General features: G+C 44.4%; 1 protein-coding gene and 1 pseudogene across 3 annotated transcripts; both read right to left on the bottom strand.

The window, feature by feature from the left end:
* Positions 1 to 1,754: 1,754 nt before the first annotated feature.
* On the bottom strand, positions 1,755 to 11,079 carry C1S (complement C1s). 3 transcript variants are annotated; one of them, XM_075164575.1, is made up of 12 exons: positions 10,939 to 11,079; positions 10,423 to 10,487; positions 9,793 to 9,894; positions 8,366 to 8,543; positions 7,976 to 8,101; positions 7,105 to 7,304; positions 6,732 to 6,885; positions 6,386 to 6,501; positions 6,075 to 6,153; positions 5,683 to 5,820; positions 5,093 to 5,167; positions 1,755 to 2,985 (listed from the first exon to the last, which is right to left on the bottom strand). In XM_075164575.1, the coding sequence occupies exons 4-12, from the start codon at positions 8,433 to 8,435 to the stop codon at positions 2,192 to 2,194; spliced, it is 1,752 nt and encodes a 583-aa protein (XP_075020676.1). In that variant the 5' UTR covers positions 8,436 to 8,543; positions 9,793 to 9,894; positions 10,423 to 10,487; positions 10,939 to 11,079; the 3' UTR covers positions 1,755 to 2,191. The 3 variants fall into 3 exon arrangements, with proteins under 3 accessions (XP_075020676.1, XP_075020656.1, XP_075020666.1); XM_075164555.1 differs by having other exon boundaries at positions 9,793 to 9,997; XM_075164565.1 differs by lacking the exon at positions 10,423 to 10,487 and having other exon boundaries at positions 9,793 to 9,997; positions 10,939 to 11,055.
* LOC142078060 (large ribosomal subunit protein eL39 pseudogene) lies at positions 8,627 to 9,221 on the bottom strand (annotated as a pseudogene).
* Positions 11,080 to 12,068: the final 989 nt, after the last annotated feature.

The following is a 12,068-nucleotide window of genomic DNA, read 5'->3' on the forward strand; positions in this document are numbered from 1 at the left end:
AATCCCTATAGGAATCTGTGACCCTCCTAGGAATAGCAATCCCAGCTAAATAAGTATCTTTCCTGTCCCCTATTCCTGGACCATTCAGCCACATTACTGTTTCTCTTTTCCCCTGCTGTCCTGAACTGATTTCAGCCATTTGTCTCTCTGTCCTTTTCCAGAAAGATTGGAGTTAATCAGAGAGCTAGTAAGTAATCATGCGACGCTGCTTGCCTGTGTGGCTTTGTGGTCACAGAACCTAAGGAAATGTCTTACCTTAGTTTGAAGGTCACTTTTTCAGAACTTAAAATGAATTCATTTTCCCCAAATTGTACTTTGTTGAGCTATTTCTACTGCTGAAGTATCCATCACATACCAAAGCAGAAGCTTCCCAATAGCCAGACATAGCAGTCTGTAAGATTTCCAGTGGCTTTTGCTCATGATTACCCCAGATGTTTGGGCATGTCTCTATGATTTATGAAATTCTAATACATACAGTGAAGTTATAAAATATCGTTACAATGTCACCACTGCATCACTATTGTTTCTTTACAGTATATAGTCGCCTCTTTGCACAAGAGGAACATGGGCTAAGGTCGCAGCCTGGATTAGTTACCAGGGAAGGACGCTTCCCTTTTGCCCTCCACAAGATGAAAGCTGAGATGAGGCCACCTACTCAGCAACAAGAAGGAATGACTATAAAACTTCATACTAGATTAAAGTAGGCACATACAGATATAAAAGTGAAAAGCATTCAATATCCTGTGGGTCACAGTTCCTCTGGAATGTAGTATAAGATCCTTGGTTATTACCCCAACAACAAAATGACCTTTTGCTTGTTACACAAAATTGAAGGTGCTTGAGCTGAATGCAGGAATTATATGAAATCTCCCAAGAGCTGCACACATCCTCCTCACCATTTCCTAGACTCTCAGAAAAACTTAGGCTGGAAGAGGAGGTTTCTGGTCCAATCCTCTGCTAACAGCAGGACTAACTTCAGAGCTTCAGGGCCTTGCCTGGGCAAGTTATGAAGATGTCCAGGGACAGAAATTCCCCAGTCTTTTATGGCACTTGTTCCAGTGCTGACCCACACCCTGGGACAAAGCCCAATTGGAAATTCCCTTATTGCAATTCGTGTCTATTATCTCTTGTCCTGTCACTGTTCACCTTTCTGAAGAGTCTTGCTCTGTGTACTCTCTAGCCCTCCTTTAGGTATCTGAATACAGCAGCTAGATCCCTCTCTTAGATTCCTCCTTTTCAAGCTGAACAAACCCAACTTCCTCCATCTTTCACCACGTGCCATCTGCACCAGTTCCCTGACCATCTTAATGGAAGGATATCTGTGAGTGATATAGGACTTTCTGGAGCAGAAGACACCCCTAACACACATCAGGTAATTTTCTCCCATAACACTACCTTCCCTAAATCAAGCAAGCTTTATTTCTCATCTAACACAGTAAAGTTTGAAAAATAAAGCCCTGAGGACAGGTGAATGAAAGGATTTTGAAGATGTCTCTTCTACTCAGCTTGATTCAGAAGTCTGAAGTCTTCATTGCTGGTAATGGTTGATCAATGAGATGCAACCATCTCAGAAGAACTTCATAAAGACTCTTTAGTAGAGAGGTGAGGTTAGCACAAGTTATAGCTTGACAAAAGCTGGCAACGTAGTGGGTCAAAATGTGACTAGATACTTGATTTAGGGAGTTTCAAGGAGAACTAGGTCTAGACTGAGAAGAAGAAAGGCAATACACATACAATAGCACATTGCACAAAAGGCAATTTGGACATTCTTTAATGCTGTTAGATATTCTGAACAATACAGGAAATACATAAATCAGAAACAGGCTCTGAATCTACCCGGGGAACCAACAATTATTCTCTCTTGTCTTCATTGAAATCTCCCTGTCAGGTGGGGCATGGCTAGGTCTCCTCCCAGTGGGAAAAAATGGGATAGAAAAAAATGAGAGGAAGCTGAAGGAGCCTCTTTATCCAGAATAGCATCCTCCTTTTACGCTACTATGAGTGGAAGAAAGAGAATTTCCCTTCCCAGACACGACGACAGTGGGAGAAAGAGATACGTATTGCTGACTCTCCACTCAGCACAGACACAATGAGTAGGCCCGTTATGTACACAGAGTGAACAGGACCACAGCCAGCCCGAACGTGTAACCACCACATTTAGAAAGGGTGACTGTGCTGAAAGGAGAAAGAGCTAATCCTGCCAAGCTTCTGCATCTTCATGCTTGCTCATGGTCTCTGTAATCCAGTCTAAATAACGCACTACCTTGGTGTAAAGACCAAAGGTACCACATCTTGGTCCCCAGGAGATCAGCCCGGCCACATAGTACCGTCCGTCATCTAGAGGATCTTGGATGGCGTAGGCTCCACCACTATCCCCCTTACAGCTGTCCTTGCCACCACCAGCACAGATCATATTGTCAGTGAATCGGTAAGCACTGGAATCAGCAGAGCCCTCTGGTTTCTCAGATTGGCACTTAACCATGTCCACCACAGGAATCTGGGCCTTCCAAAGATAAACCGGCAGTCTTCCTCTCTCTCTCTGGCCCCAGCCAGCAATGTAGCCCAAAGTCCCTTCTTGCAGCTCATACTCAGGCGATTTACCAGGAAGACAGAGGGGTGAGATGTTTGGGCCCATCTTCACAGGATCCCTCAGCTTCAGTAGTGCAATATCGTTATCAAAATCGGTCCTGGTTTCTATGGGCTGCTTCTTCCAACCAGGATGGATGAATGAAGCCTCTGGGATCAGTTGCTTGGCCTCCCAGTACAGAGATTCTCTACCAACATTGATTACCCCAGCATACATGTTGGGCTTGTCGTATCCCTCCAGCACATGAGCTGCAGTCATTACCCATCTTTCAGAGATGAGTACGCCACCTCCTCTTGGGTAATCGAAATACACCTGCCAGGGAAAGTTGCCCTTTTCTGCACGGGTGCCTCCAAAAATCTTTGCTTTCTCTTGGATGGGATTACTAGGCACCCCACAGACTGGAAAAAAAAAGAAAAAAAGAGGAACCAGATGGGAGAATTAGCAGTTACAAATAGGGCATTCTTTGGTACTGCTAAAAGCCCATAGTCCCCTCCTTCCTGTGTCCTCTAAATAATTTTTGATTCTGAGTAACCGATGTTTATATTCTACGTCATAGAGTTTGCAACTAGTATGTACAGAGAAAGTCAAGAAAATTCAAGCAAAACTACTATCAACATTCAATTTAGGCTGAAAATACTTATTGTCAAATTCTTGTTCTGGAAAGCAGTTGTCACCCCACCAGTGTTGGGTATGTCAAAGCTCACAATTTAATTGCATTCTAGTTAGCATTTTCCCTTTGCTGAATTATGTCCTATAGGTGAAGGGATTGTCTATGAAAAAAAATTCGCTTAAGTTCTTAGAAATATGACACTGCTCTTTAAAACGATTTTTTTTTTGTGAACTCCAGATAATCTCAGGTTAAGTGTTCAGGTTTGTCACTGATGTTTTACCATTTTTCCTCTCCATTCTTTTAGTATGCAAAATCTTAAGCAGTGGGTTAATGGAGATCTTATCTCCGTTGGGTCTTATGGGTGCAGAGATGCTCCATGCTCTTTGAGTAAAATGTTCTATAAGGTTTTGCAGAATGTGAGCACTAAGGGCATAAATAAGGCTGGTCATTCTGACATAGCTAGGGAATTGATTTCTTATCACATTGCCTTGTTTACATTGAACCCTTAGTCATATAGTCAGAGATTAAGGAACTATAGCCAGTAGGTAGCTTCCAATTTAAATGAAGCAGAGTTTGTTAAAGAATTTCACGTAATCATAGAAAGATTTAGGCTGGAAGGTACGTCTCGAAGTCTCTAGTTCAACCTGTTCATCCCTAACTGCCCTTCCCCCTGCCCTCCTAACTGCAAATCCAGGTTGCTCAAGTGCTTTGATAGGTGACTTCTGATTATCTCCAAGGGTGGTGATTAGCCAGCCTCTCTGGACAATAGTTCCGGTGCTCTGGGGGAGCATTTTTCCTTAAATACAGTCAAAATTTCCTTTGTTGAAACTCGTGCCCATTGCCTGTTACTGTCTTTTATTGCTGTGTCCTGCTGAAAAGAGTCTGGCTTCATATTCTTTGTAACCTTCTCTTGGGTAGTAAATTCCCTGAGCTTTATCTTACAATTTGCTTTTTGCACCGTGCACTTGTATAGTCCAAGTCACTGGCTGAGCTGGCCCTTAAGAGAGTTGAATCATCTTCAGCTGGATCTTGTACTTTGCCAATGAGGATTTGGGGGTTTGGAGTAGTGAACAGGCATTATGTACAGCTAGCCCTAGGCATGCTGCCTTCTCTAAGAGGGTAAGCTGAACAGCGTGCAGAATACATAGGATTTAAAATTCTCTCTATCAGATGGAAGTAAAAACCCAACCATAACTACCAGCAGTCAGGAGCAGGAGAGTACCCATGCACTTCCCTCCTCAGTGTCTCCCAAGTACACAAAGAGAGGATGAGAAGGTCCTCGACAGGGATCTTGCTTGAGCTTTCAGATACAGTAAGTGTAGCTGAATACTAAAGGACACATTAAACCTTAAGGGTTTAGCCTATGACTTCCACTGAGAGTAGTGAAAGACCTTTCCCTATAGTGCTGCATCTGTGGGGCCCAGTGGACAGCTGAGCAGTACCCCCAGGAGAGGTTTGAAGAGAAGCTACAGCTCTCAGCGTAGCTTGCAAGGGACCGAAGACAGAAAGGTCCAGCATTGTCAGACATCTCTTTTGACTTGTCAGTCCTTTTGCTACCTGCAATGCAGACAGAGATCTAAAGCACTGAACAACTTGAGAATGTGCACACTTGAAGGTGGGGAAACTGATGCAGAAACACACACTTGAATACTTGAAGAGGTCCTGTTATACCAAATGTCGTATTATGTTGCCCACTTCTGTTTCCAGTTCTTTCTGTTGCCTTATCTGACCTTTCTTTGGGGCCCACAGCTTTCAAAAATACCCTGTCCAATGTGATTCAAACAACGTAGAAAGGATCAACTGTACTTTCAGGCTTAACAGCTTAAAAAAAGAGAGATGAAAGAAGCAGTGGTCTTCATATGCCGCATGTACGTATACATAGTTTTTGGTAGTACCTGGGACACATTTTGGTAGCTTTGTTCCCATCTCTTCATTGACCCATTCTCCACTGGCTGAGCACTGATACACCGCTTGGAAAACGCAAGAAAAAAGACTGCCATAAGGATACAATCAGGATGAAGAGAGGGTAAGTAGCATTACTGTATAAGATAATGTATTAACCTTCTCATTTCCAAAGCAAGCACAGCTTGGTAAACATTGCTGACATCTCTCTAGAAGTACACAGCCCCACCAGGGTGCTTCTCCCCCTGTTTTGGAGGGACCTCATCTAATAGATCTCTCGAGTCCTTTACTTCTCCACCAGAAATGTGTGCTAGGTGTGACAAAAATCTCCATGGTTCACACACCAGGCAAATGGAAAGAGGACTTGCTAATGCATTTAAGGTCAACAGCCCAAGTACAGACATTATTAGGGTGTATTAAACACAAAGGCAACACAAAACTATGGCCTGCAACCCCACACCGATAAGAAGTTATTCCCAGTCTTGACCTGATGGGATATAATCCCAGCCCCATGACAATGCCAGTACCATTTCTTAGGCCTTTGATCAAAGAAATATGTTTATGTAGCAGAGGCAACGCTTACCATCCCCTTTGTTTTTTAGGGTATAGTAAGGTGCATCACATTGATACCGGAAAGCAGCTTTGTACAGAGGTTCATGAAGTTCGGAGACGTATACGGCTTGGGCATTGGCAATAGGAATGGGATCACCACAGTTCACAGCTGTAGAGAAGAAATAAAAATGATCAAATATAATCAAAGGGGCATCCTCACCCAACAATACGATTATTCTGTACGATGGGGAACCACTCAGCTCCTCTGGTCCCTGTACAGTCATCAGCACTCACTTCCTCTGTCCCTTCAGCATGCTCACAGCCCAGTCCTTCAGCGTTCTCCTAATCTGGAGATATAGTGGACCTAGAGCCTAAAGGCTCCATTCCAGTCTGCTTCCCACAATACAGAGACGGGTCACTTACGAACACAACTGAAATGGGAGTTGCTCCATTCACCGTTGTCCTGACAGCTGGCGTGAAAAGTCAGGATGCTGTCTCGTAGCTAGGGAAAAGAACACATGATCCATCTAAGTCACTGGGCATGAAATGTATCTGACACAGGCACTCCAGTGGAGGGTCCTCAAAATGCTGCAGTGGCTGGAAGAAGTTTCCACTTACTACTGCTGTGGTGAAAACTTTGAGTCCCCAAAGGTGCTCAGGACACCTGATGGGAAATGGCATCAGGAAGGTGCTGAGAGGGCCAGAGAGGATACATGCTTTTTTATGTAACTTACCCTCACAATTTCATAGCCTTCTATGCAGGTCACCTTCACGATGTCCTTGAAGATATACCTGTCCCTCTTTGGGTCAAGAACAGAGTTGGGGATGACACTCGGGGGACAGGTCACAGCTTTGAAGAGATGAAAATCAGTGATTAACTGGTTCAAGATTTACTCTCCTTCCGTCTCCCAATTTCTTTCTCCCCAGTGATTATTTTCCCTAGTAAACAGGCATCCTCTGTTTACTCAATACCAGCAGCTGTGAACATGTTAACATGCTGTTGTACCATGAATCTGATCCGGGACAAACTCTCTCCCTAACTCAGCAGCAGAGGGAACGCTTTCCCAAGTGTTTACTCACGATCCCCATAGTAGCGTATTTTCCAGCCTTTGTGCTGTACTGCGTGGTCTGTCTGGAAGATTACGTTAAGAATGTTGTTCCTAGTTTTGATTTCAGGAGGACCTGGGAATTTGCTGCCACAATAGGGACCAAAATGCTGCTTTCCAGAGACAAGCTGGGAAAATAACAAACAAGAAGAAATGAGAAATACGAAATGTGTTGAGAGAGATATTAAAATATATATTCAGTATATACATCTTCAAATATATTCCCAAGAACTTCAAAAGGCAACATAGTTGAAAATAAAGTTAAGCAGTCAGAGGGTCTTCTGAATACGAGGAGATTGAAGGGAGACCCAGTGCATCCTGACTCCCTCCCTAAGCCCCAGACCTACTGTTAAGCTGTCATGGCAACTCCCTTTTGAGTCGGCTGGTTCCACGTCGAAGTCCCCACTGCGTATGGTCAATGCCACAAAGTAGCCGGGCTTCAGAGCCACTCGGTACTCACACCGCGAGTTCTCTGGGTACTGGTTGGGATAGTTGGGGCTGGCAATCTCCCCTGATGGCTCAGTGAAGACACTTCCACTGCAGTTCACTAGGATTAAGGAAGGAACACAGGTAGGATTCAGAAAGGAAATGGTCCACGTCTGAAGCTGAGAAGCTTTCCCTCTTCCAGTACATCTCCAGTCTCCCCAGTCACCTGCATTAACCATGTCACAACATTGCATCTTTCCAAGAAACTGAAACCAGGGCCACTCTCTATCCAATTAGCCAGCGACTTTAACTTCCATTGGCCTTTCTTTTTACCTTCCACCTGCGATTTAGGCCCCCTTTCCTCGTGCTCAGGTCCTCATATTATACTCCTTTCAACATGCACCATTTGTGACTTTGCAATTTTTTGATTCAAACCAAGCAGCCCCTTGGCCATTTTTGTGTCTTTATTGAACTGCCCTGTTTTGTCAGAGATTAAAAGATTCACAGATGGCAGTATGCTAAGAAGGGTCTCCATCACAGTCTTTAAAGAATGTAATTTAGTAGCTTCTTAATTCTTTTGACACAAAAAAGAAGAATGTTAAGAATATGTAATAGAAATTCCCAAAATCATGGTCTACTGCCAATTCAGATTTGCACTGGGATGGTTTTTTCCCCAAAATATACCTGTCACAACTGGCTGAGAAGGTTGATAGAGAAGGTCTTCTATGTACAATATCTCACTTGGCCTAAATTAACTCTCACTGTTGACCACAGCTCATGTAGATCTCTTACCTCCACATGTTTTCTTATCCTCATAGAGGAAATAATCTGGTGGACAGGTACAGAAGTAACCTCCAATATAATTATTACAGTAATGACTGCAAGGTTCCTCCACAAAATCCGTGCACTCATCCAAGTCTGCAAGTGTGAAAAGATGAATCAGCCAAGATTAGGAGAGGGCCCTAAGGGCAGGAGGAGATGAGAAAGTGAAGCAAACACTGGTGGACAACAAGGAAAAGGTATCTCTAAGGCGGCATTTCTACTGGCCATATTGGAAAGCAGTCCTGTCTGCTGGGATCTCTTTTAAATAAGGCATTCTTGTAAGGAAAACCCTTCTGTCAGCTTTCCTCCCGCGCTAGCCTGGACACTAGAGAGATTCAGAGGAGGCTGTTTTAACCTTACCCACTGCAACATAGTAGGCCGCAAAACCAGTGAAACGTTCCTCATTAGAAAAGTCTGATTGGAAGCTCATAGTGAGGGTGTTAGAAGGGACATGAAATTCCTCCACAATCGAGGAGCCAGGGGCACGAGGTTTCTTCCGCCCACAAAGCACGCCTTCAACATGGCCACCAGACAGGATCTGCAGAAGAATGCAGAGACGTCTTATCTCATTACTGGAATATGTGTAATTACCAACACTTGAGTCTTTCAGCTTATAGGTGGCTAACCAAAGGCTTCTAAATTGCATGCATTTCTCACAATATTCAGGTAGATCTCCCAGGGCACAGCCATGTCACATAGCTAGCAGGAGGGACCAAGGCTGCTGTGTCATCCACCGAGCCGGCCAAGGGTGGAAGACAGCCAGCCAAGGTAGAGCTGAACAGAGTCCCTAGACAACCAGTTTCATGACATTTGTAAGATACTTGAGGAGTGTTCCCTCCTACTGACTTCCCAGCTGTGAAATACCTGTCTTAATTTCTCAGATACAAATTAATCCAGAAAGTTCTCTGTTAACATCCTTTCCTCAGACCCACTTGTACAAAAAATCAACACTGTGGTTCAACATGGCAAAACCAATCACTGACGGTCTGCAGAGTGGTCTAACAGGTTCATCGGTTTGTGGCAAAAGGACACATACAGCTCCCAGCAGAACACATCCATCCTACTGTCCCACCTTGGTCCTTCTCCAAGGTCTCCTTCTGGTGCTGCACCTGATCTTATCGCCCCTTTTCACACATAGCTATTGCAGGATAGGATGGTCTTGTTTCTGTCCGTTTGTGTGGAAATGCTTGATCTTTTGTGCCTTGTGGGACAACATGGAGCAGAGATAGCGGGTCTCTAAGTTTTAAGAAATCTGTGGTGCATAGATCATAGAAAACTGTGGTGTAATGGACCACAGCACTTTATCTGAGTGCCCACTATCCATACACAGATCTCTTGATTGTTTTAAACCTTCATCATTTCCAATCAATTTCTGATTGCATTAAATCATCCATGTCCACTCATGGATTAATTCTGAATAATTTCAAGGACAGAAAAGCAATGCCCTAAGAAAACGGTCCTTTTATACCTACAGTTCACTGGCGAAGAATATGCCTTGCAATAAGGAGGTGTCAGTGAGGCTTTTCCTATGAATATAGGAGAAACATGAGGAAGGGGGCATAGATGGGACACTCAGTTGGCAGGCAATGCTCGAGGTTATGAGGCAAACTCAAATCAATTTAGTGACTGCTAGCGCAGATACACTCAGTCATTTGGGCTTCTTGGAGCTCAGAACAGGAAGGATGTGTCTATCTCCTCTTCCAGCCCTGAGCTTTGTACACAGCTTTGCTGTTTTGTGCTCTAACCCGCCTTCTTGTCTTTTTCTCACTTGAGGACGGGGACAGTACCTTCACAAAGTCATATTCGCAGTTCTGCGATGGTTCAAGATCCAGATGTGTGAAATAAAGGCGAATGCCATATCCTGAAGGGACCTGGATTTCCCAAGATTCCTGCAAATCATTAGGATACACCTGAGGATAATTGGGTGACAAGATCTCACCATACATGGAGGCTGCATCAGCCCAGACAGGGAGGCAGAATAAGATAAGGTACCTGAGAAAAGAGGAAGGAAGATGACATTGCAGTAATCTTCTCTGTCCGCATATGCACAAGTACCTAATGAAAAAGCTAGTCTTTGGCTGTACATAGCATGCAGCATAGCTCCTGGCTTTGGAGTTTTAATGACCAATGCTGTGGCCGTGTAGGGCTTGTCTTTCTCCTGTAGCATTTCACACAGGAGTACAACCTCAGTCATGCTCTCGGCTCCTCTCGAGCTCTAGAAGAGCTGGTAACGCTGCAGGAGTTGAACACAAGGGTCTTAAGTGCTATTCCCTACTTCACTACCTTGTTCTAGAGGCTACTTGGGCTACAGATACATTCAGATTTGAGAATCAGTACAGTTCTACAGGAAAAACACCTAATTTATAAAATGAAATTATTAATAGACCTGAGTTCCCATTGGAGATTCAGTAACTCACCACATCTGGAAAAAGCAGATCTTCCTTTCTGAAAACTTTCAGGAATTGGACTTTGGAGTTATGGTCTGGGACAAAAAACAGTGTGATTGATTAATGTTGCCTGTGCTTCTGCGTGTCTGCTAGGCAGGTCAAAGACCCTAAAACCCCAGCTTGTGGAGAATACAGCAATGTTTTGCCTCAAAAGTGAGTTTGTATCTCTGTTCCTTCCTGCATACATCAAGCAGGGATAGTAGGCTCTGTACTGACAAAATGGAGAGACGATCTCTATCTTGGTACTCACTGGTACTCACGTTCTCCCCGTATGACCATCACTGTCTCCAAACACCATGATGGTGCACAGCAAATTAAGATAGAAAGCACCGCCCCCCCGGGGTATCCAATCCATTCTTCCCAGCACCCCAAAAATTATGCTAAGACCCTGGGGTTGGGGAGCAACTTGTCCTGACTCTTCTAGCTGTCAGACAGCGATGCTCAGGAATATTTTCCTTTCCCATTTCTAATGCTTGAAATATTTACCTTCTCTCCCTAGTTCGTGTCTGGTTTTCTTCTCTCTTCCCTTCTCTTTTCTCTCTTGCTCTTTTTCTTTTTTCTTCCTGTTCGCAGCCTCCTCCAAACGTACCCAAGGCTGGGGAAGAGACCTCTAACTCGCAGTATCGCAGCACCCTCTGCCTGCGGGACGCGGCTCCCCAGCCTCCCGGCTGGGGCGAGATGCTCGGCTTGCCGGCTGTCGGCAGCAAGGGGGATTTCCAGAACAAGTTGCACAATCCTGTTGGCTCAGGCTGCGCGGGGGGAGCACACAGATCTGGCCTGGATTAGGCATTTTCGGGAAGTCAGATGACTTTTGGGAAAAGGGAGGGGAACAGGGTTTTCGGCTGCCTCCCCTCTTCCTCTCTTCCCCCTCCCTTTTAAACGTTAGGATCAAAATCCAAAGGGTGTAGAAAAGGGAGAGTCCACGTGAGAGCTGGTCCAATGCTTTTGCATGGAAAAAAATGTTTGATCATGCTGTCCAGAGACCACTTTGCTGGAGTCCACTCTGTCACTGCAGCCTGGTGGCCACAGGGCTGCTACCACGTGTGCTCCTCATCTGATGCTTCGGAGACCCTTTTTTTAGGGGGGGAAAAAAGGAAAACATAGTGGCCTATTCAATGTTGTGCCTCTCTGAGGCTACCAGCAGGAGTAAGAGTGCATTGTTTTGCTGGTTTTTGTTATGGGAACACTCCTGGAAGTAAGAACTTACAACTACCTCTTTATTTACCAAGTGAACTTCATGTAAGAGCAACTGTTCATCAGACTTACCTCTGAAGCAAGTTAGATCTAAGACTCTTACGGAAAGGAGTTTCAAGACTTATGCCAGGTAGGACCCTTAATCCAGCCAGTGCCCACAAGCCAAGACCAAAATACCACCATACAAGCTAAAAGACCTGTCACTAATACTCTAGAAAACCCCTCCTCCTCACAAACCAGCTATACCAGGACCAAACTAGAAATGAAAATGTAAAACTCTATTACAACCTCTACCCTTTACAGTCAGCACAGCACACTCCAGATCTTGTTTTGGCCAGGAAAAAAAATGATTCAAGTTTCAACAGGCCATAGGTAAAGTGTGTTAGCAAAGCCCAGTTGAAAGACTCCTTTATATTGTCAAG

This window comes from Calonectris borealis, chromosome 1 (assembly GCF_964195595.1).
Source record: "Calonectris borealis chromosome 1, bCalBor7.hap1.2, whole genome shotgun sequence".
In the NCBI taxonomy this organism is placed as follows: Eukaryota; Metazoa; Chordata; class Aves; order Procellariiformes; family Procellariidae; genus Calonectris; species Calonectris borealis.

What these genes read in the sequence shown, in the direction of transcription:
- C1S (XM_075164555.1), bottom strand. An exon ending in GCGAATATGACTTTGTGAAG is followed by an intron (nt 8,544 to 9,792) that starts GTACTGTCCCCG and finishes ATTCTTCTGCAG; the next exon opens with ATCCTGTCTGGTGGCCATGT. An exon ending in CTCCCATTTCAGTTGTGTTC is followed by an intron (nt 5,821 to 6,074) that starts GTAAGTGACCCG and finishes TCTTCTCTACAG; the next exon opens with CTGTGAACTGTGGTGATCCC.